Raw genomic sequence first — 24079 nt, 5'->3', positions numbered from 1 at the left:
GTTGGCAGAAAAGCCGCTGAATACATTCAGACAAAGAGAAGCAATGTTTTTTTCAAGGTCAGGTAGCTTAGGGAAAAAAAGAAATTGATTTTCTTTTGGGGACTGTGAAGAAAGGAGGAGCAGAATGTGTTGCAAGCCTTGAAGTATGTTGAGATCCGACTGGTATTTAAGGCAAATGTCAGTGGAGTGTCCTTGCTGCTAACATCACCACTCGTGGCCATTGAGTGGCCAGGTGCAGCTTCCGATGGTAGGGCTGTTCTCAATAGAAACCTGCCTCGTGCTCTCTTTGACACTGATTTACGTACAAATGGCAGAGGCAGCCCTTTCACCATGCTTGTTGTTACTGCGGAAGAGCCTGGAGCAGTGAGGATTGCTTTTCCAACTTCCCCTCCTGAGCTTTCTTTCTCTCAGCTGTATTCATGGCAGCGGCAGTTTCTGTGGGAGAAGTGGCAGTAAAAGACAATTAGACAAGTTACAACTTGGGCAGCGGAATGGCTCTTTGCTGCTGGGTCTCACAGGTTTGCTACATCCATTTTAAGCCATTCGAGGGTTTAGTTGCACAATACAATAATATTGGATGTCAGCACAAAAGGAACACATAAATTACCACTTCCTATATGGTGAGATCCTGTCCCCAGTGAAGTCAGGGGGAGCTGCACAGTTGTCTTCTATGGAACAGAATTAGCTAGTAGCTAGTCACCGTTTTTTACAAAAACTATGGAAATTGAGTGTATCTGAAATCTGTGTTGTCTACCAACCATTGGACTTCATTTTTTGCTTTATAATTATTTATTGAGGGCTTATAATGTGAAGAAATAACTTTCCAATAACAAAATGCTCCCACTGGTGCATGTCATAGGTTTGCAGTGATTAAACAAAAGGGGAATATTTGAATTAAAGTGAGTTAGAGCTTTTTCTCTGTGATATTTATTGGAGTGCTTTTCTAATTAGCTTCTCACCATCATTTATTTTAAATTACTTTTTTTTTTTTTTAATACTTGCTTCCAATTCCTAGGATATGCTTGAAAGGAAACTGCTAAGGGGACAACAAGGAGAGACCTCATTACACACAGCTGGATTTTTTTAGGATTTGATGGGTCCCTTTTCAACACAGTCATTTATTAGGTTTTGTGGTTGGATAGGGTTAATATTTTTATACTCATCTCATGAGGATCAGCTAGTGCTATGTATGGAAAAATGCAGAATGTGGCTTTTTGCTTCCACACCCTTGGTGAGGCTGTGCAGATTCCATAGGATTTGGATTCTGGGTTCCTTGGGCTCCTCGCTCCCGATCCAGGGGGAGCTCCTGGTGTGCTCCTTGGGCAGCACAGCATTATTGTGTAGCTCTTTGAAGGTATTAGATCAGTCTCTGAGATACAAAACTACTCTGCTGCTTGATCTGGGAAACAAAAAAGGCACAGTTATGGCTTAAAGGCCTTCTTCCACCTCTTCCAGAAGTGATTTGAGCAATGGTTCACCAGGGAAGCTGGCTGTTACGAAGAGATCTGTTTGCTATGTGCCTGGACCACACCGGTGAGATGTTCCCGGCAGGCGCTGCTGTGAATTTGCCCGTGTCTTGCCTCTGCTGTGGCCTCTTAGCAGACAGGTACAACCCACAAGGTCTAGAGACAGACAAATGAACTCTTCCCATGGGCCCTTAGGATACAAGCTCAATACAAATGAGCAACACCGTATTTTAAATATTTCAAACACAATATTTTTTAATTTTAAATATAAATATATCACACACCACATTAATTTATTTCCAGTCCAAATAGTGTGCCACACAGAGCCTGTAAGTGTCACTCAAGAAGTCCTTATCCATGCCACGGCCTTCAAGTTAAAGTTGATGCATCTCATCAATCTCCTGTTTGATTTTAATAGCATATTAAATTCAAGGATTCCAATACCACTCTTTCTCAAGGTTTTTCCACATGAACCTTTCTAGAGGAGGTGAATTTACCAGAGAAGGGTTAAGTCCTGTTCTACACAGATCTTTGTGAAAAGTGGCAGGGCTGGGGATTTAGAAATGAAGGTGATGAGGGTCTACAGTGCTCTGCTTGAAGCTTGTTTCTTCAGTCACATGATGCTTATTATTCTCTTTCTCATTGAAGACTGTCTAATTCAGCTTAACATCACGAATCCACAATTTAAGGAGCTTGAACTAACAGGATCAAGTTTGTGATTGCTGGAAGCTTTGCAGTGCCCTGGTTACTCTAACCTTCCAAGAGGAGAGGGCGTAGAGATGGTCCATGTCAATTCTGACTTGCAGATCACTTCACCTTTTGTCCTTGAAATGATGATCTAGCAGGAATTTTAGGTTGCATGCAGGCAAGTTTTATTGTGATTGAAGAGAGTTAAGTGGAGTTAAGTAGGCAAGAATTTGACACTTGCTAGGGAGGTGGTGCTTCTGCAACATGTACATGCCCTTTTAAGTGGAGTTGAGGGAATCTGATAAAGAACAAAAATTAATGCTAAAGGAGAAGGAGGTTGAACAGACAGTTAACTACATCCTGCATAATAAAAATGTATTTTTAAGCCAAGAGTGGTTGGGTGTCTCTTCGTTGTTGACCCACTTACAGAGAATTTACTAAGGCTTGAATCTTGGCACTTGATGAAGTTCAGACCTGCCGGGATGTGAAGCGCACACCTGCAAGCTGTGGCCGATGTGGAGCGACACCGACTGGCAGTAGCACTTCACAGGGAAGGTTTCTTTGCATGCCAATTAATTGTACATGATTTATATGATAAAGCTGTATCCTAGTATGTCCTCTTTTCTGTGTCCTGTGAGCACAGAGCTGAGCCTCTCTATGTACCAATATCCCTCCCCAGGCCTGTCTCAGGAGGGGCTCTTGGGCTTCGGCAGGCGGCTGTGAAGACACAGTGTGGGCTTTTTCCTGCACATAAAGCTATTCCTTGAACGAAGTACATATGGCACCTAAAAGAGAACTCGTTGATTTGCAGCAAGAGAAGAGAGACTTCGATTGATCCCTCAGTGCCCCGTGGCCTTACCTCACCCCCAGGGTCTGCCTTTTTGTACCTCATCAAGGAAGAGTTCCCTTTTCTGACCTCGATGGTCAGCAACTCCAGGCAGCGGGGTTAGGTGGGGGGAAAGCATGTGTATCATGCTACTGCTTTTTCTGCTGCCTTTCCCGTTCCCACATCATACCTGGATGCAGATCAGAGTTGCTGATGAGGGGAATGAGTGCAGGTCTATGCCCTTTGGTTTGCCGGAGATGAGTATGAATATGATTGGTCCCCAAATTGGGAGTGTAGTTTCCAGCTCTCATTTTACTGCTAAGCATTACACAAATTGTGGCAGAAAGGGCTGTTCAGGATTCTCCAGGCAGCATTTGTTCTCCAGCTGTCCCCCCATCCTGAGGAATGTGGACCGATGGCACAAGTAATTTAATGTGATTAAATGCTAGCCCCCAGTGAAGGGAGTGACGAGGGAGATTCTTTACTTATTCCCCATTAGTCCTGAGCAAGCTTGCTCGTGAATCCTGTAACCTTGGCAGCGAGAGAACCTCCTTTTGCTTTGCTATCTGCAAGCAAATGAATTACACATGCACAGAAATTCATGAGCGCTGAATACTGCAATTAATTTTGTTAAAGTCTCTTTATATATTTAGATAGGGAAGAGGAAGGAGGAAGCTTATCACTGGTTATGAGTCTGAAGCCACAAATCTTGTGCAGCTTTCACTTTGAGATAAAAATGAATCTATAAGGAATCCAAAACCTCTTTGTTTATTTTATGTATTCTAAGAGTGAGAAATGATGAAGGCAGTAATATAAAGTAGTGTTAACTGCACAATCCGCATGTTAAATTGATTAACATGGAGAAAACACATTAATAGCTTTTTATTAGTAGTCTGAAAACTTTGCAATGGCATTTATTGGAACAGAAATGAAATGTGAATGGAAAATCATTATAAATCTCAGTTACTGTGTGGTGGCCTAAACGTTGTCTGAAAATATTTTCCAAAATACAGTCCAGGCGTTGAACGTAGCCAGTTTTTCCCATTTAACCTTTCATTTGTACATACTAAGCAAGCGATCACATTGCAGATGAGAAGTGGGAAGTAAAGCTGGATGTATTGGATGTGCAAATTCTCGCGCTTTATGGCCGAAGCAGGTGCATGTAAATGTTTCATCAGCACACCCATTAAGCTCACAGTGGTAAATTTAGCCACAAGCCTTGGAGAGGTGCTTACTTTGCATTTAATTTAGAACTAAAAAAAGAAGTAGCAGGTTTATTTAAAATGCATTACATTCAGCTTATTTAATATTCTTATTCTCATGCATTCTTATCTATTATGTGTATATAAAAATAAATGAGGAAGTCACCGAAATACACGCGCATCTCAGTGATGAGGGTAGTTCTAACGTAGGTGAAGCCTGGTTTAGAAGCCAGCCAGTGATTTTATGAACCTGCCTGAATTTAGGGGTAAACCCATCGACCTTAGTGGCACTCCCCTCTCTTCTTAAACTACACCAAATATTGATAGTTTTCACGCTGCTGTACCATGTGCTAGCACTGTAGGGACATTGTGGTTCTTTTTCATCTTCTTTTTCCTATCCTTTCCTTGTGGCCAGCATCAATCAGCTTGCGAATTGCAGCATGCTCAGGCTTGATTGCAGTGGGGGTTTCTTTTCCACATGCTTCCTGACTTTGCAGCATTAACTCTTGCTGCCGCACAGCCTTGCTCTGCCACAGGTGAGAAGATGCAGGGACTTGGCTCCTCTGGCACTCACCTGTCTGAGACAGCAGCACTTTGCACCTCAGCACGAGGAGGGTTTTCTTTGGGAGTTACGTGGAAGTCACTTAACGTGCAAAACGTATATTTTATCACATCAGTTCAAAATGGGTGGCCAGAAATTGTAATTGCTGGGCTAAGGGAGTGATGTTATGATAAATCGGGTACTGTAAATAAAATGGCTATCTGTAATTAAAAGGAAATATATTCCTAATTGGCAGATTATGTTGAAGGGAGTTGGCAACAATGCACGAAGCAGATTTGTCTTGGTAGCACCAGATACGTACAGGCCAGCACGCCTCTGAGAAGTGTACTTGAATGCCATTTGTTTGGAAACTATCTACCTATAAAGTGCAGAGTATTTATACACTAAGTCCTTCAATATCAATCAAAGTAGCATCATCATCTTTCTCCTGTTTCAACATGTCCTCAGAAGCACAGGATTCAGCGTGGTGAGCGATTAAATTGGCACAAAGATCTGGGCTTCTCTGGTGTGGATTACTTGCTTTGACATGCTTTTATTTATTCCCTTCTCTTTCATGGGATGGAGTTTTACTGCACTCTGTCCTTATAATTTCTCTGTAAATAATAAGAAAACTTATTAATTATACTTGTTCCTGAGTTTACCTTGTGTCTAATCACCAAGTTTTAGGAGGTAATTTTAACAATTTTGGAAGCTTTTCTTAAATTGCCTGTTGAAAAAAAAAAACAAAAACAAACAAACAAACAAAAAACCACAACTACTTTTTTCCCTGTCTGATTATTTTTACCAAAAGGTATTTCGTGGAAGATGGGAGCACATTTTTCCGCCCTCATCCCTTCCTATCTCGTTTCATCAGAAGTCACACTCTGTTAGAGTCCTAATGCTTCTATCAATAAATGATGGATTTGCCAATGGTGATTTAAGTTTAAAATTACTTAGGAAAACTTAATGAAGCCTGCAAATCATGAATTAGATTTCAAAGAAATTGCCTCTGACAGTTAAAAATTAGAGGGCCAAAGTAATTTCAAGGGTGGCATTTTTTCCCCTCTGTAGATTTTGGACAGGTCAAAGCAGAGGTGGTTCTGTGGGAATTATTTTCCGGAGCGAATCACAGGTTTCCTCTTGCTGCAGTAACTGTCTCGTACTGCTGTATAGTGGGGTGGGTGACATAGTGATACAGGAGAAAGCTCAGCTGTGCTTTAACTGGCTGTTGTGAGTGCTGGCCTGCTTTTAATCTCTGCTTCCCCTTGGCTTGAATGGTGTAGGACGTTCCTGGTTTTAATCCTGCTTCTCAGCCTTGTGCCCTCGTTACGAGACTGCTCGCACTGTTTGTCCTCAGTGGGCAAAATCGATACCCTGAGGCTTTCTGCCGTTGTCTCTCAGTACGGGGTTATGATTTTATAACCCCAAATGTTCTTCACAGGTTTAAACTGACCCTTTTGGAAACCGCTTTGCCCGTGTAGGAGGGGATGCCTGATGCTGGCTTGCAGTTTCACAAGGAAGAGAATCCCCTTCCTCAAAGGGCACGTGGCGAATTTTCTGTTGCTTGGGGTATATTAATTTACGTAATTAGATTTGTGAAAGCTAACGAGAAGTTTCCTGTCCTAATTTCAGCATATCTAATGCGATCTGCAACAGGTTGTACGTCTACCTAAAATAACTGGGAGAAGAACCGTGGTTGCCCCATTGATGCTCCCCTTTCTTTTCCCCCAAGTCCAAGGAGATAAGAGTAGACAAAGATCACGGTTTTTAACTGTTTTGTACCCAAACCCCTGGAAATACTTCTGATGTTCGATACTTCTGGTCTGGCTGGTAGGCAGCTTGTTTCTGAAGGCTGTTGATCCCTCATTTGGTCAGTCGGAGCTAAAGTTTTGCAGGCTTAAACTAGAAGGTTTTCTAAAACAGAAGAACAAATAGGAGTGTTGTGCATTGCTTACGTGTAGCGTAAATAGATCATACAAGTTCTTTTCCTCTACTAATTTTCATTGAAATTACCTTGCAAATGGTGCCTTTTTTCATCAAACTTTTAGTGCCTCTTTTCCAATATTACCATTTACAGTGGTTGTTCTGGAACTTGTGTTTTATAAGCCCTACATAGTTTTGGTGATAGCCATCCACCGAATACCCAGCTTTCTGTTTCCCAATATTTTTCTAATGTGTTGAATTTTTTTTCCCCATGTGTCTGCATAAGCTGTCTTAGCGGGAGGAATTCCAGCCCTGGCTGATTAGTCTAAGCATTTCTCTTGTCCTCTTAATTTGTAGCAAGAGCTGAGCGCAATGGGTTTAGTAATTGAAACTTGATTCAGTCCTTGCAGTTAAGGATGCCAGGTCTCATTTACTCCATGTATGCCGAGTGTCATTTTTCATGTGCAAAGCTGCTTTATGCAAAGCCTCAATGTCTGTTGCTTTTGATTTGCGTGGTTTCAACTCAGTTTCCAGGATTAGATTGCTGATGGCACGCTTACCTATCAACAAACTGTTTGTATGATGATGAGAGGCTCTGGTTTGCATGATGCAGTGTTCCTCCTGATGCAGCTCCAGCTTACACCACCTGTGGCTCTCGCCTGAATGTTTCCCTTACTGATCAGCGTGTGTGTTTGGCTGCAAGATTGGCTGTTCCCACCGAGGTGAGGTTAGCAAAGTGATCATTACTGCTCCGTAACAACTGTTGGTGGGGCTGGAGCCTTTGCAGTGTAAGATCATTTGGAATCCAGTCCCTGTCTTGAGACTTTCTGTAATGTTATCGTGGTCCTCGTCGTTTTAGTGGTGCCAATCTCAACCCTGGTGCTAATGAACTCTGAAGCACCCTTGTCTCTGGTGACAGCAGTGAGCACTGTCACCTCGTCTTGAGCTCCTTCACTGGAGCATGTTGAGCGTGCATATTTGCATATAAGCCTCAAAGCCTTTCTTCCTCCAAATGCTCTGACTCCTACACCATTGATCCCCGGGTTCTCACTCAGCGATTTCTGAGTTTCTCCAGATGTGTTGCCACCTTGCCCTTTTGACACAACCCAGTTCAAAAGTTGTGGCTTATTTTTTTCTGTTGTGAACATGCTGCAGCACTTCCAGTGCCACCAGCTGGGTTTCAGCACTGCTTCTTCTCTTGCTGACTTCCAAAATCCGGAGATTTGGAATCTGACCACGGACCCAGGCAACACTCAGAAGAGTATTTCATGCAATTATGTTCCAAAGCAATACTAGATGGGATGCGGTCTTCTGAAATTACATAGTCTATATGTTTTCTGTGTTGTTGAGAAAGATATGTGAGGCCACTGGCTTTTCTTTCTGCTCTGTTTGTCTTCATGGATGTGATAGCAAGAAATGCAGCAGCACTATGCTGGGTTTAGTAGTAGGAAAAAACAACAAAACCCTGATACTATCACATTTTTCTATTTTGGAAAAGAAATCACAGGTAAATAAACTTTATCACAGATAGAGAGCCTCTATGCTTTCTGTGGTAACTGCATTTTCCAGCAGTCAAACCCAAGGAAGGTGAGAGCTGGCACAGCAAAGACTTCCCCAGTTGTTGCTGGCAGACTGCGCTGCATCGCCAAGCAGCTCGGGTGAGGGCTGGATGCCGCCCATCTCGGAGGTACATGGCAGAGAGGACCTGGTCACTGCATAGGATCAGATGGGGGAAAATATCACCCACACGTCATAGGAACTAAATGGTTGTTACTGACACCGAGTGCCTCTTGATGCTCAGTTGAAGCTACTGTATATACAGTACTGGATATTTTGTTAGATTCGGAGCTGGTTCAAATAGGCGGGGTAGCTGCAGCATCTGTTAAATAGCCACATCATCAGCCTGAGGTGAGAAGCTGACTGCATTCAGCATAAAAAAAAATATGCAAAGTAATGCTGATGGTGAGGCAAAACGACAAGTATGGCTATTTCTTGGGCATTGGTTTGTTTTTATTCACATTTTGGTTTTTAATATTAAAAAAATAGTGAAAATAATGAAGTCTCAACATTTTACACTAAACCACTTTTTAATAAACACCAAGATTCTCTACTGTACCTGCTGGATACAGTAGCAGGAGTATTATACAAAGCTCCATGAGACTCTGATGTGACTTTGGAAAGTATCCCAAGAGCTGGCAATACTGATAAAAATACAAGGTCGCTCCTTTGGATTAGTGACTCATTTGCAGGCTAATCCCAGCCTGTAATTTCCTTGATGCTGTGCAGTGGTAGGGTGGGTTTTTTTGGTTTGATTTGGTTTTGGTTTGTTTTTTTTTGCATGCAGGTTGTTCAAAAACCATTCTCTTTGTCTTTTTGCTACTCAATATTTAGCTTGTGCACTTTGTCATCCTGGCCAAATTGGGTATATTTTCTTTCTGTGATAGAATGAAGAAAATGTGTTAAATGATCAACAGTGAACAATGAATAAACAGCAGAACAAGTCTCAGACTAATTTTCATTCTTGCTAAAAGTAACATTTTCTAGCATTTATAAACGTTGCTACGAATTCCCCAGTCTTTCAGTACCCTCCAAAAAAAATCACAGCTTGCACTTCTGTGTGTATATGTTTTATTTTCACTGCAGCAACACCCGGAGGCCTCCGATGTTGTTTTTAGGCCTATAGGATCAGGTAAGGAAAATTGTGATCTCTGCTCCAAACATCTTTTTGTCCCGTAGGAGCTTTATTGCTATCGATCCAGGTCTGTCTATATTAAGGTTTGAAATGAGCACCGAAGCGTGTCACGGTCACATCGGACTGAATGTGAGCTTTTCCCATGCTTCGGGTCCTGAGTGGCAGGTAGCCTCACCGCAGCTAATCACAGCACTGTGTTTTCTGAAATTGTTACAGTTTAGGTGGTGGAAGTTTTTCAAATAAAAAAGTTAATGGGATTCTGAATAGGATGCCGTGAACTGGATGCTTTTCTAGAAAAAAGTTCTTGCAGAACTAAAGCAGGACTAGGGAGTGTGGTGAACATGGGTGTCCGTGGCAGTGAGTGGCCAGAGAACAGAGGCAGTGTCACTGCAAACAAAATTAGAGGAGCCAAAGTGACTCAGCCGTTTGGGCTGACAAAATCACCTGGCCTTGACTATTGAAAGGTGTATCGAAGGCGTTCTGTGCTGTGTGTCTAGGGGTCTTGGCTTTATGTCAAAGGAGGGAATAAAAGGCATTTCCCCACGCTCATTCAAGGCTCTTGGACTGTGATGGAGCATGATTTGTGCCCCCACAGAGCACGATTTGTGCCCCCAAATCACCAGTGCCAGTTTAAAAGAAGCAGTGCCTGACGCTCCAAGGCGGGATGTGCTAAATAGATTGACTTGTTTGCTATCAACTTTTCTTCCAGGATGGATCTGAAGTAAAGTGAAGGAGCAGGGCATGGGTAACAATCTGGCATGAATAACAAAGTCCCTGTCCTTGAAAAACCCTGTAACCTTCTGGAAAGGCTTAGAGGTTGTAAGACCAGATAAAACTGTTCAGGTCACCTGCGATCCATAGCATTTCAATCAGTATTGTCACCATCAAACTAATTGCATCTGAATTATAACTTTGCAAAACTCTTGAGCCTTGATTTAAAGACATCATTGACTGCACCTCATTTCTCAATAAATTGTTCCAAAGATTGTTTTTTTCACAGTTAAAATTGTGCCTTGTTTCTGTCTTGCATTTGTCTAGCTTAAACTTCTAACCATTAACTCTCATTATGTCTTTTTCTGGTAGATTAAAGTGCTGTCTGCTGTTGAGAATTGCTTCTCCATGTAGGTATGTGAAGGCTGCAATTAGGCTGCTTTTTAACCCTGCCACTCTGCGTAGTTTATCCAAGAGCGTTAGCCGTGTGAAGCAAAGCGTGCTTCTCTGGCTTTTTCTTGTAGGTCTTCTCTGAAATCTTCCCAAATTTTCTGTTGATCTCCAAAAGCGTGGATGTCAGTCCTACAGCGTAGCAGTGCTGACACATCTCAGCCTTTATTGAGCTTATGCTAAGTATACCCATGATCATTGCCCCTTCAAGTTGGAAGCGTTGCTCTCGGAGCGTGTTCGTTTCCTCAGTCCTTCTGCAGATTTTCTCCTTTCCAGAGTCTTACAGTCTCATAGTGTGACCGCTCTTCTTTGTTCCTAATTGTCTGTTCTTGCATTTTGGCTGGATAAGCCAAAGACTCTGTAACCAGGCAGTCCAAGTGATCTCAGCAGATTATTTAATGCACAGCAAATTTGGTGTTATCTACAAAATCCTATTAGCAGTGATTTTTTTTACTTCTTTCCCTAGCAATGAGAAAGATATCAAATAACTTGGGGTCAAGAACCCGTTGAAATCCCCACTGGATGAATCCCTTGTTTTTATTACTGTTCTTTATCTGTAACTTTACTTTTTAAAATACGTTCAGTATAGCTGCACTGATTTTCCTTTCTCTTATGCCCCCATAAACCTTGAAGCTGTTAGTAAATGTCAGTGAAATTGGAGCTATTTAGGGGCACTGAAAGCAGTAAGTTAGATGGGTGGAGAGAAACCCCATGGAGAAAAAGGTCTCAGCGCTAGCTCAGCCAGTGTTCCTAGACACCAAAGCGTGCAAGGGGGAAGAGAGAGAGAAGACGGTGTCCAGCTTTACAAAGAGACGGGATCAATGCTTCTCTTTTTCAAAAAATCAATCTCTTAATTAGGAAAGAGGGACTCGTTTTGATTTTTAAGATGAAAAGTTAGAAGCACAAGCAGTAAGTACAAAACAAGCCAGAGGCAGCTGAAGAGCATCCCTTGGTTCTTGAGACCAAGGGTTCTTGAGACCATTGTCATATGTGGCAGATTTAACCTTTTTTTTCAGCATCCACTCCTCCGAGGGGTAGCTCACACTTCTGACGGGTTGTTGGTGAATAAACCAGATCCTAACTGACAGTAGCTCGGTCTGCCCAGATCAATTCCACAACCTTGGTGCCCTCTGTAGAAGCAGCACTTGCATACAGCAGAAATTTGGTTTGGGTCTTCAGCTCAACCTTTCAGAAACAGATCCTCTTCTGGAAGATGTGTATGAATGTGCAGGTGATGTATGATACAACCAAAATAAACAGGAAAAACAAACAAAACAAAACCAATGTTCTGTTCCTACTTGCCAGAAAGCTTGTAGGACTGGAGGGATTTTTGGAAGAAAAAGAAAGGAGATGAGTTAGCATATCTGGTTGGTGACAGGGTAAAGCCCATGCCATAGGCTTGCACTCACCAAACAACTGTCCTGAGATTGAGAGGCAGTCGCCTCAGACAATTTATGCGGCTTTATAGGTGATATTGAACACTACGTACGTGTTTGTGCCCAGCTAATATTACTGTAGCCTGATCTCAGAAGCAAATCTGAGGTGTCTGGAGATTGTCCAAACTAACCTTTACAAATGTGTCAGTGACCTCGAGGTGACTGGCAGTCAATTAATTCAAGGTGAAATTATCCAGTGGAGATATGCCCTTTAAGGATCCTGATTAAGATGCAGCTTGTGCTTGGAACTGATTAAAAGTGATTGCCATCTGAAGGAGATGGTGTTGTGGCCGGCAGTGATTTGATTGAGTCTGGATTATTGTAGACAGTTCTCTATATGCTTTTAGATGTGACCTTGTTCTGTTGTTGAGAGGCAGCAAGGCCGAGAGGGACCAACTCTGCAAATTTTCTTCCTTTTTCCTAAACAGTGACTCCTTTGGATTTGGAATGGGACAGTTTAATAGGCCAGGCATCACTGTTGATGCAGTATGTTTTGTATGAAGGTACAAGATTTCAGGCTATGAAGTCAGCGAAGTGAATCATTTTATGTTATCTCATGGTGATAGCAAGTCACGCACCGGTCTCTTGAGTATTTTCTGTCACAACACGGGCATCCCCTTTCACTGGGGAAGTCTGCTTACCCGTAGTTCAGCTATATCTGGTATGTGATCTCCAAATGCTTACTAGTATGTCTGGGTTTTACTGGGTTAGGTGAGGGTGGCTCAGATCATAATCTCGCTCGGGTCCTTTGAATGGATCACAATCTGGGATATAGGAGGCTCCCCAGGCAGTAGCAGTTTGGGGTGAACCTTTCTCCAAGATTTCCAGTTTCTCCTTTTATCCAGCTTTTTTGCATTTAGCAGGGTTTCTGCTGCTCATTTACTAAATGCCGATTTTATGTCAATAATTTTTTTGTTCTTATGGAAACGTTGCAGGCCCCAGTACCCTGTCTGTATGAAGACACTGCCATTCACCTCTGTATGGTGAAACAACTGCCTTCCCTTCTCCATTCAACCTGCCTGACTTCACAAGAGAAATGCAGCTCTTTGTGACATGATTAGAAGTAGAGAGGATGTTGGAAACGTGCATTTTGTGTTACGGAAGTGTGACTGGCAGGTTGTTTATGTGCTTGTTTTCTGTTATTATGGAAAGCAATCTCCATGTAGTTTTCATTTCAGTCACTGAGTCCCAAATCATTCCCTTCACGCTAAAATCTGTTTTCTGTGAAGTATACAGTGAAGAGCTGCAATTGTTTCTTTCATTAAAACCAAAGAGGCATTTAATAGCAGTTACTCACTTCCGTTGCTTCTGTCATCTACTAGCTTTCCAAGACATTTTATTTACCAGTTCACGACATCTCCACTTAAAAGCTACCTGATGATTAAAAGTAATAATTCCAGTTGCTCATGAAGGTCAGAACTCCCACGATGTCAGAAATGCTGTTTTGAAGAGGGAATGTTTTACAAACTTGCATGTACCCCAATAGAAACATGTTTCTGAGCCACTGGAGAGCCTATGTGACGGATGCCAGGTAAGTAGAAATGTGAGCAACTCCATTGATTTCCGTGGAGCCAGGCAGATTTCTACTAGCTGAGGAGCTGGTATTTCACGTAACCTTTGATTCTTGTAAGTGCATGTCTGTGTGATTAGAAGAAAAGAACATATTTTCAAGGAAGAAAATGTAGGTATGGAGATAATTACCTTCTCTGGTGGTTCGCCAGGAGGATATAGAGATCTTTCTCCATTTTCTTCAGAATAAAGCCTGGCAGCTCTTCAAATGGTCTTGCTGAGTTTCTGCAAAGTAGCCAAGTGTTCCTGCAGAGCCCTCTGTCTCTCCAAGCATGCCTTTCCCCAGAGCCAGGACTTCTGCTACCCTCTCGCTCTGGGGCTGCCATGTGCAGTCCTCCCACCTGGAGGCTGAGCAGAGATCCTCCCGTGGTAGGCATAAAGCTTGCTGTCACGAGCACAACTTCGCCTGCCGTTTCGTTCCCTCTGAGGACAGTGGTAATTGTCCTCGCAGCATTATTTATTTAAAATGAGTTCATTTCAGAGAAAGCATATCTTAAGAATAATAAAGCAGGCTGTGTGCATAGCTCACTTCCCCTAAGGACTAACGGTCCCTGGATTTAGGAAGACACAGTTGGTGCAATCCACAGCATCTCTCTGCCAGCCTGCCTTTCCAGACAAATTTCTCCAGGCAGAATAACAGATATTAACCCTACAGTGGGCTTTAATCTGTTTTGATTTTCTTTCTTTCTTTCTTTTTTTTTAATGTGTATTGTAGCTCCAGCAAGAGAAAGGTGGTTTATCACCAGACTCTTTGTCCTAAGGAACCAGGAACACTTCTTCCCCTGAGGACATGATTTAACCAGCCCTCTCCCCCTCTTGCCTTACAGCTTACCCTGGTGGTCACTAGTTGCTGGTGGAGCTGACAATGCTAGGCCTGGCAGATCAGGTCTGCACCCTGCAGTGCCAGTGATAAACCCCAGGGAGCTTACATGCCTTTCCCATCACCTCCAGCAAGGTTCCGGTGCCACCATTCGGATCTAGGTAGGGTGTAATTGTCACTTGCTCAGAGATGTATTTACCTCACAGCACCAGACAAATTCTGTGTTTTGGCTTATATTTTCCTATCACAGTTGTTAATTTAAGAAGAAATGAGGTTCCTTGGATAAATGAATTTGACAGAGAGCCCCCACTTAGATGGTTTGTGGGACCGGCCCATCTTCCCTTGCCACAGGGAGAGTGTAGGGTATGCTTTGCCTTTGCTATCATTCCTCCCCTGATATTTTAGTAGGTTTGCTTTGAAAGCCCTCTCATTCACCTTTAAACTAAGTAAATGAGTATCGTAAATAATTGAAACTACAGTTGATCCCATGGGAAGGCTGCAACAAATGGCTTATTGGGCAAGTGGCCAAGTCCTTCATCTCTGTGAGTATCCTACTGGCTTTCCCCTTCCCAGCACACAGCATCTGCGAAGGAGTCTGTGCCCAATGTCACGGTTCCGCCTAATATATCATCGCACAATGGTCATCAGTTCCTACAAGGAAAGAGGCTTGTCTCCTTGCTTCAGTTTGCCTCTGCACGCTCTGAAGCCTTTGTGGCAGCTAATTGGATCTCAAGCTCTATTGACATGTGCATCCCTAGGTATTTGGATTTTTTAGGGTGTTTTTTTTGGTCTGCAGAGATGGAGATAACAGGTTGTTAGCACTTAAAACACAAATCCAACCCACCTTTCATGTCTCTTGGCAAACAAAGGCTAAACAGCATGTATCACATTAATTAGTATCCTTCCCAATTTGCTTATCTGAGGATATACTGATGGCTGTTGAGGACAAATGAAAGTGAGTATCTTAGAAAAAGGCAAAGAGGCTGAATACAGATATCCTGGAATTATTCTCAACACAAGCACAGGTTTTGAAGGAATGGGCATTTCCCTTTTCTGCTGTTGTAGATTCCGTGTACATGGGATTTCAATACATGAACATGGCTCAGAGGAGTCTTTACACCCTGGCACAGAAGTGGTCCTATAGCCACTGAAGATCAAGGCAAAATTGCCATCTACCGGGACATGCAGGGAAGGAATTGTTCTTACTGTGGGGAAATGAGTGAGTAGGAGGATTGGCATCCAAAGGAGACAAACGCTTTGAGGATCATTTGGGAGACACGAGGAGACACGAGGCTGATACTCCTCATGATGGGCATTGCTGAGAACAGCAACTGGTGGGACACATAGCTGGAAAAAGGGGTCAGATCTCTTCTGAGTCTTTGGAGTCAGATCTTTTCTGAGTCATCTTCGGAGCAAGTACACGGAGAAAACCTAATGAGCAAGAAAAAATTTCCCTTCCTAAAGGGAAATTACATTCTGGAAGAGAAATGGCAATGCTGGGTAACGACAGCACCTGACTTTGCTGGTGTCACATCTATTGAGGATGTTGGTATCATTTTCCCCAACCAGCTTAATAACCTGAAGAAGAGTTTATTTACATGTGAACAAAAGGTTTCTTATAAAGAATCATCATAAAAAGCATCCACAGTGCTGTATTAATAATTCTGTATTTCACAAGAAACATGCACCTTTGTGTTCTCTCATTGAAATTCCTCCAATATGCTGGTGAGACTTTTGTCACTCAAAATGCATAATGCTCTAGAAGAATTCACTTAATGTCCTAGTAATTAATTAGTTGTGTTAGCCTTCTGTATATGTAATTGATTTGATTTACCTGCATAGTTTTACCTAGCCCTTTCCCCATGCTCACTGCTCCGTGCAAACTGCCCTGAAACAAGAAGCAGCAAGCAAAGAATTCATGCTCAAGGCTTTTATTCCCAGGTTCACTAAAAATAAATGAGCTCAGTTTTTTTTTTAAGGAGGTGGAGGACAGTCTCACTTGGGAGTGCCGATGCACAGGGTGCCACAGAAGATAGAGAGCTGCATGTACCCATCCTCTTAAATAAGTAGTCAGCTGTGCCATTGGATTAAGTCTGTATCAGGCTAAGAATGTGCATCTTAATATTTTGAGCCCTTCTCTCTGAGCTAGTTATGATGTACTTTATTTAAACAAGCCTGGGGACCTGATGCACAAGCTATTCAGCTGTTGCTGTGGAAGAGAACAGATTAGATTGCAGTGACCTCCTTGGCTAAAGAAAAGCATACTTTCCACTTACACCAGCAATGATGGGGACCTAAACATCCACCCTACGAGAAAACAGCTCTCTTCCCTAGAACTTTAAAGGAATCATTTGAACAAAATGAGCTGTGGTTTGCTGTAAACACGTGAATTTGCTCTTGCACGAGAAGTTTGATTGGCAAAGCCTAGTGACTCGTCATACTTGTGATCTCTGTTTAAAACAAAGCAACAGTAAAGCTGCTCTTGGGATTTGTTGGTGTTTTAATGGTATGAACAGCACAGGGATGTTTCAGTGGCTGCCTCTCTTGCAGCCTCAGCTGTCTGCCACGTCAGGTGCCTTGTCGCCTGCTTTTGAGCACAAGCAGGTGCTCACGGGCAGAAGACTGATGAAATTGCAGCTAATTGTATGCACAAACCCCGGACACCAGGAAAACAGATCTGAAAACCCAAGTTCTTTGGCTTCCTTGTATTTTTTTCTAATAAAAACTACTGCAGGTTCTTGGTTCTCGTGGTGGGAGACTCAAAGTTTCACCAGCTTCCTGCTCCAGGCTTCCTGCTCCCTTCTTTTGCTTCCTGCTGGACCTCAGTTTAACCCTCTCAGTGTCAGGAGGGTTACTGTCCCTTTCAGGTCAGTAACTCAGATTAGCTCAGATTCTGTACAGGGCTTCATGTCCCAGGTAGTTTTTGGTATTAAATACTTGCTCCAAATTTTGTGGCACAAGTGCAGTGTGATATCTTCTGTTTTATCAATAAAGAACTGAAACACAAGACAAGCCATGACATTTCAAGAGCACATAGGAAGCCTGTTGCACAGCTTCTTCCCAATCCCAGGTCATTTCTTAGGACCTTCTGTTCCTCTGTTCTGTGCTCACCCTCTGAAGTTACACAGCCAGTCACGGTGTATATCTGCTGGTATCAAACATGGCTAGAGTCAATAAGCAGTTCAGCAACCTTGGAAGATTCTTAAATATTTTATTCCTGAGGTAGGCTTTTACAGTCAAATTAGGAAAAGAAAATTCAATAAGCAAGCAGCTGGGTGTTTTTAAGGAAGAAATTACAAGAAAATGTTAAGACCTGGAGCTGTTTCACATCTGGAGAGAAAGCGAGGAAGAGGGAATCTCCCAGAGCTGACTAAAGCATCTTGGAGATGCCGTGTAACACTGGTGGCACTGACAAGAAATGAGTCTGTTGTCCCTTGATTGCCAAACATCAGCAAAACTCATGCAATGCCTCTTACTTAGCTTAGTAGTCCTTATCCTAAAATCTTACAAGATTTCTATTGAGAGGCAGACAGTGCAAGGAGTTCAGTGCTGAAGAAAACACATACTGCCCTGAGCTTCTTCCTCTTATAGACAGACCTGGGGACATCTCATTTAAAACAGGCCTTACCTGTTAGTACAATCAATCTCATCTCTTCTTAGCAGGCAAGAGGGCTCCCACAAATGACCTTATAGATGAGGTGCTTTCTGTTTGCATTCGATTTCCCACTCCCTACTATTTGTAGAAAATGATCATCAAGGCATTACATTGAAAGTTTTGCCTGGTGGGAAACTATTGGATATTTTGTCATTTCCTTGCAGCTTCTCCTACCTGGGTGGAGAGGCAGAGAGGTAGGGGAAGCAATCACCGCAAAGGTCAGGAATATTTACTTACCTATATTGAAGCGCTGCTGAGTGGCTTTGTCCAGTTTGGGAGCTGGCTGGGTGGAAATTTTTTTCATTCAGGATGTGGTAGGGAAGTACTGAGGCTTGAAATTAAAAGCCTCTATTTACCTGTGGGTTAGAAAGCTGGGGTTGCTGGCATCCTCTGCCTGGCCTGTGCCTAAAGGTGATGCCAGAATGTAAGTGACATCTCATGCTGGCAGCGAGTTGAAAAGGAGCTGATAAAGAAAGATCTCCCCAAGAGGCTGCTTTTGGCCCTTCCTCCAGAGAGGATTTCAGCAAAGCCTCACAGTCTGCTGGGACAGCAGGAAGGATTTGGCTCTTCAGTGTCGCTGTGGCTTCAGCTTAATCAGAGAGTTGTATCATACTGTAAACACTGGCAAAAACCCAGGCTCTGTGCAGATACAACTTGTTGTTGCAGTTCCCTGGCTTTTACCAGGAAGGCAAGAAGGAGTCTGGCACCTCCTGGTCCTCTTGAAGGGTGCTGGCCTGGCACTGGGCTTGCCAGCCAGCCACAGCGCCCCTTGTGGGCTCCACGTTTCCAAAGCAAAGAGGGGACACAACCGAGAGTAAAACAAGCCTTACGTGTGAATTGCTACGGCTTCAGTAGCTGTCCCAAGGAACTGCTTCTTAACTTGGCCTGAATTTATACACAGGTTTAAGTAAGGTGTGTGTAAGGGACGCCTGGCCACTGCTGTGCTGTAGATGAGGCTGGGCCAGATCACTGCCCCTTCTTCCTCGCTGCATCAGCTGCTTCCAGCCACTGACCTCGGCTGCAGTTACTCTCTAGTCCTGCCACAGGTCCTGCAGCTCCCTTCTTGTTCAGATACTGCGGTACTTACGTGCCCGAAGCTCTCTGCACATGACCTGTGTACCATAGAGTGGTATCATTTGTTTTTTAGAAAGTCTTTTTGATAAGGCAATGAGATATTTAAATTAGGCTCTGATGGAAGATGGTGGGAAAATATTTGTGCTTGTTTCAGTGGCAACAGGATCTGATGTTAGGTAAAGTGCTAGCCATGTATGCCCTGCTCTAAGAAGTGGTGATCTTGTAGTGGATTTCCACTCTGAGCAGCAGGACGCATTGAACTGCTCTTAGCAGAAACACCACTGAAACCTGATGATGTTAACAAACAGGAATAAACCTCCAATGTGACCGAAGCCAGAAGGAATTTGCATGAAAGTGGTGCCACATAGAAGCTCGCTCCTCTCATCTTTTGCCTGATGAATCCTAAGGAGAAGAAGAATTTTTCTCTGCTTCACTTCCAGATTGATAAAAGGTTCTTACTGTCTAACCTTTCAGAAACCCTTTCTTCTAAGGAAATCCACATGACTAAAAATAGGCATCTCATTTAGAATAATGGTTTGCCTGCTGAGAGTTTTTTATTATGCTTCGTTGTGCTCCTTCACAAGTATTATGCTTTGCCAAAGGCATGGCTTGTGTATGGGAGAACACAGCAGATTCAGACTGCAGAATATTTAATACAGCTCGTACAGCCCCTGTTTTGTGATAGACGTTTTGCCCGGCTGAGGACTGGTAGCGCAGAGACAAACAAGAGAAGCTGACAGATTGGTGAATGCTGGGTGGGATCGCTTTTCAGCAGACTTGATGAATCACTCTGCTGCAGCATTTCATTTTCAGAAAGATCATTTGCGGAAAAAGTCAAATGGAAGGCAGAAAAAGAGGCAGCTGGGAGTGTTTTGTGAGCTTTCATTTAAATCAAATATACAATTAAATTAAAATAAAGATATATTTAAAAGTTCCTGCTATTCCAAACATATTTTGAGGAACAAACAAAATCCAGGCTAGCAGGAAACAGAATGACCTGGAGGAGGGTTTGCCAGTCATGTTCCAAAAGTAGGTGTTGAGTTTTGCTTAACTCTGATTGAAACCAGTCAGAATCACATGTCTAGAGCTTCCAACAGCACTTCAGTTAGGTAAGAAAAGATATCCATGTTAAAACCTCGCAGGCAGGTCATCAAAGCAGAGGTTAATGTGCTTTTAATAGGACTGCACGTGGACACTGAACTCCTCCTGGCCTGAATGAGGGAAGTGGTCTTGCTTAATGCCTTGTCTGGGCTCTTAGAAGTTCAAGGCTGCTTCTGTGTCAAGACCAACTAATGAATAGACGCACGTTAATAAAAAGGGCTCTCTCGGTTGTGCTGCACAAGGTTGCTTTGAGGGCTCTGTGCTCACATGAGGGGTGACTCTCACATCCATTTTCTCACCATACCAAATTTGTTGTCGTCTTCAAATCAGGCTCGGCAGTTTTTCTCCCATCTCTCACGGGAGCATCAGCCCATCTGTAAGAGCTTTTCCAGCTCAGAACTTCCACCCTTGTTTCTGGATGCCCACCATACTCAGCGAGGTTGCAGGGAGGTGAAGGCAGGCAGAACCCATCCCTGCAGGCAGACCGTACGGAGAGCTGGGAGTTATGGCACAGCCGTATCAGCTTGGCAGGGTGAAAGGCTGTGGGGCTGCCGAACACCTTTTTGACCCTAGTGTAAGCATGCAGCAGAGTATGAATGGTTTGAGGAGTGGCTCTTTGAAAAAGGCATTTACAGCACACTTGGTTAGAAGATCAGTTAGAAACTCATATAAAGGAGAACTCCGTAAAATGCGGCATTTACAGTCACTCACATAAATACAAAGCTGTATATGTTTATGCTTATATATACAACTACAAGACTTCTAGATAGCTTCCCATGTCAGTGGACAAGGAATAAAAAAGCAAAGAAATCTGGAGGTACTGTTCACAGCATCTGTATGCCTGCCTCTTGCAAAGAAGCAAGCTGTCGAGAGACTGCCTGGAGATGAGAGAAGGAAATGAGACACACATACAGCGTGGGGTTATAAAGCGCGTATGTCCCCTTGTAAGCAAGGTGTTCAAACAGACACTGTTTTTAAACCAACAAATAATAGTAATGGGTCATACGACGTGCATGAATTGATGTGAAGGGACTTGATTTCAAAGCACTGACACTTTGAAATACTAGTGAAGGATGTGGTCACATAATGCCTGTTTTCTTGAGTAACATTTTGCTGTTCACTCTGTTTCTGAAATGTGGAAGTCTGTTGCCAGTTGTGTTCACAACATAAAATTCTTACAGTATTTGTGCCGGGAAGAGTGGTTAGCTTTATGAGAAGGAGAGGGCTTGCTTTCATTTTGCCTCTGCAAGTTGCTCATTAGTGAATCTTCTGCAGGTAAAAGGAAGAACAGGAACTCACGGAGAGGCAGTCTATTGAGACCATGTTAAAGTACACACGAGCTAACGAAACATTACTCCTGATGTTGAAGTACTTTATAAATGTTGATTGCAAGTTATTAAACATCATTGATCTCAAGTAGGACATGGAGATTGCCTTGACAAGGGCAGCCTGTGAGCCTGCGTAAAATGGATTATCGTGTTGAGCCACTGCAAAGGTTTGCAAATCAAAATCTGAGTGCAGAAATGCAAACTTCACATTTTGCATCTGGTAGGATGCCACGTGCCTTTCAGAGAAGTTTCACTGTTTCATATGACCTCATCCCCCTTCTTCCAGATTAGCAGTGATGGGAACTGTAGGCTGATGCATAGCTCTCTCACTTTGCAGGGCAGATTTTCTTAAGTCTGATAAATTAATATTCCAAATAGACCTTCCTCGTTTGTCTTCAAGGCGATAAATCTTATAGCTAGATATCTGCGCTCAGCTAGGCTGTTCCTGTCCACCCGTCCCTTTCTGAATTAGTTTTTCAACAATCAAATTACCTCAGTACTTCTGTAAGACACTAGCTAAATTTCAGAGCCTTTCTCAAACTAACAGCACAACTGTGCCTATCCACCCTCACTGGTGGTTCTGCTTGAGACCACTGGAGGTCCAGAAAAGAAACAGGATGTTGAGGGTAAGTGAAGAGCTGAAACCCAGCCCAGTCTAATTCCTAAAGGAAGGCTAGGAATCCCAAACACGTGTAACTTTATCATTTATTGCCAGTAATTTTCTCAGCTAACTTCAAGCTTAATAATAGCTTTCAGATTTGGTTTTCTGTTCTAATTAATGTTCCAGTGACTGTGTATTCTCTCTGCATAAAATCAAAAGCAGCTTCAATGATAATTGCAGTGGGAGCAGAACACCTCCTGTTCAAGATAGTCATCCACGAGAAAGTGCTTGTTTGACAGTCAAGGTGGTGAGAGTAAGCACTAGCTTTTTCTGGTGCTACCCCAGAGCTGTATACTGTCAGTGGCTCTGCTTGGTGGTAGTAAACTTCTAAGAAGGAAACGAGAGAAACGGAGAGACCAAGCACCACCTTTGCACGTGCAGCAGAGATCTCTTCATTGTGATGAACGTCTGAAGTCATAGTTTGTCATGGAGTTGTGTTGTTGAGTAGCTTTACATTTACCCCATAATAATTATGACACAGTAGGTTCAGAGTTCCTCTTTTACACTGAGGGAGATGCTTTGCATCCACTTTTTTTCCAGGAGCAAACAAAAACAATTAAGTGTGAAGGGCGCAGATGGAAAATCCTAGAAGTATGGTAGAAGCACAATAGCTTTAACTCAAAGGTAGCATCGGTTGTTTCATTTTGGATGCCCCTAGCTGGAATGACTGGTGTCAGAGACGCAATTACCAAGGAATATGTTTGGTCTGTCTGATGTCCGATGTCGAAGAGAGGCAGGCCTTACCTTAGACTGTCCCCGTGAAGCAAGCTGTGAATTTATTTTGGTTGTCATTTTGCCTGCTGCAGCAAAAAGATCTGAGTAGCATTGTATTTTGCAGTCAGAGTTAGAGCAGATAAAGGGAGAAGAAGGAGGGACAGCTCTGCTCACCCTTCCTGCTGCACCTTGGCTGTCACTGAGGAGCACCCAGTGGGGGGGATGGATGGGCATATCTGAGCAGCTCCTCAGTGCTTTGCATTTACAGCAGAAAAATCAGGTTAAGCTGTGACTATGCATAACAATAATATAGAAATGTTCCTTCCCTTTTTTGTTTACTTGATTCTGTACAAACCTGTACATGTGGTTATCCTGGCAGAGAGCACTTGCAGTCGGTTCGGACGCTGTTTGTTGGTGACCAGTGGGCCCAACAGCAGCCTGCTGTACCCGAGAGAGAGACTCAACTCTCTAGCACTGCAAAGGCCTCTAAAGCAGAACTTTATTTAAGAGCAGCTCCATTTAGTAGCTAAATTCTTGAATTTATATCCTGAATTTTGGATAGCTCTTTCCCTGCTGCTTCAATATAACTACATCTGTCCAGGTGTAAGAAGTGGGGTGCCTTGGCCAAAATAATAAATACAGGTCAGAGTATCACTACAACGTTGGTGCGGCTGCTGATCTTTTAGGAAGCAAATGAAAGATGCTGCGGGGAACTTGTTCTTAACAGAAAGATATTAAGCTTAAAGGAAATGCTATGGGTAGATGAAAGTTTTCATTTATAGGTCTCATTTGCAAAAATGAGGATTAAACTGAATCCAGTCTCTCTATAGTACTTTGGTGGTTAAGGGAGAAGGGAAAAGACATTCTGGAGGTCTGCAATGGAAAACATGGCCATTAACTCAGAACTGGGTCTCCTACTGTTCTCTGCAGATACCTGTAATAGACACCAACTCTACGGGAGAATGGCTTTAGGAAATGTCAGTTAACTTCTTATTTATTTCAGTTTATGACTATTGGCTAACATCTCCGTGCCCCCCTGCACTCTGATTCGGAATGGTTGTACTCAGCAAAGTTTGAGTTTTGTGTCTTTTGTTGTTGTTTCAGATTGACAAGTATGCTCAGCGCGATCTGAAGAAGGGGCTTCATTTGTATGGGACAGATGGAAACATTGGCCTAACTAATGCATGGAGCATCATTCAAACAGATGTAAGTCTGAGCTTGTT

At 42.9% G+C, this 24079-nt stretch overlaps 1 protein-coding gene across 2 annotated transcripts in view; it reads left to right on the top strand.

Annotated features, from left to right (window-relative positions):
* Positions 1–24079, top strand: part of TSPAN4 (tetraspanin 4) — a 391065-nt gene that overhangs the window by 351463 nt on the left and 15523 nt on the right. For both annotated transcript variants that reach the window (XM_084287506.1, XM_084287505.1), the window contains one exon: positions 23961–24062. In XM_084287506.1, coding sequence (XP_084143632.1) covers positions 23961–24062 — 102 coding nt within the window. The remainder of the gene's footprint in view (positions 1–23960; positions 24063–24079) is intronic.

The sequence above is a fragment of the Netta rufina genome (genome assembly GCF_964035555.1).
Source record: "Netta rufina genome assembly, chromosome: 5".
Classification (NCBI taxonomy): domain Eukaryota; kingdom Metazoa; phylum Chordata; class Aves; order Anseriformes; family Anatidae; genus Netta; species Netta rufina.
This window is presented reverse-complemented; position numbering and strand designations above follow the sequence as displayed.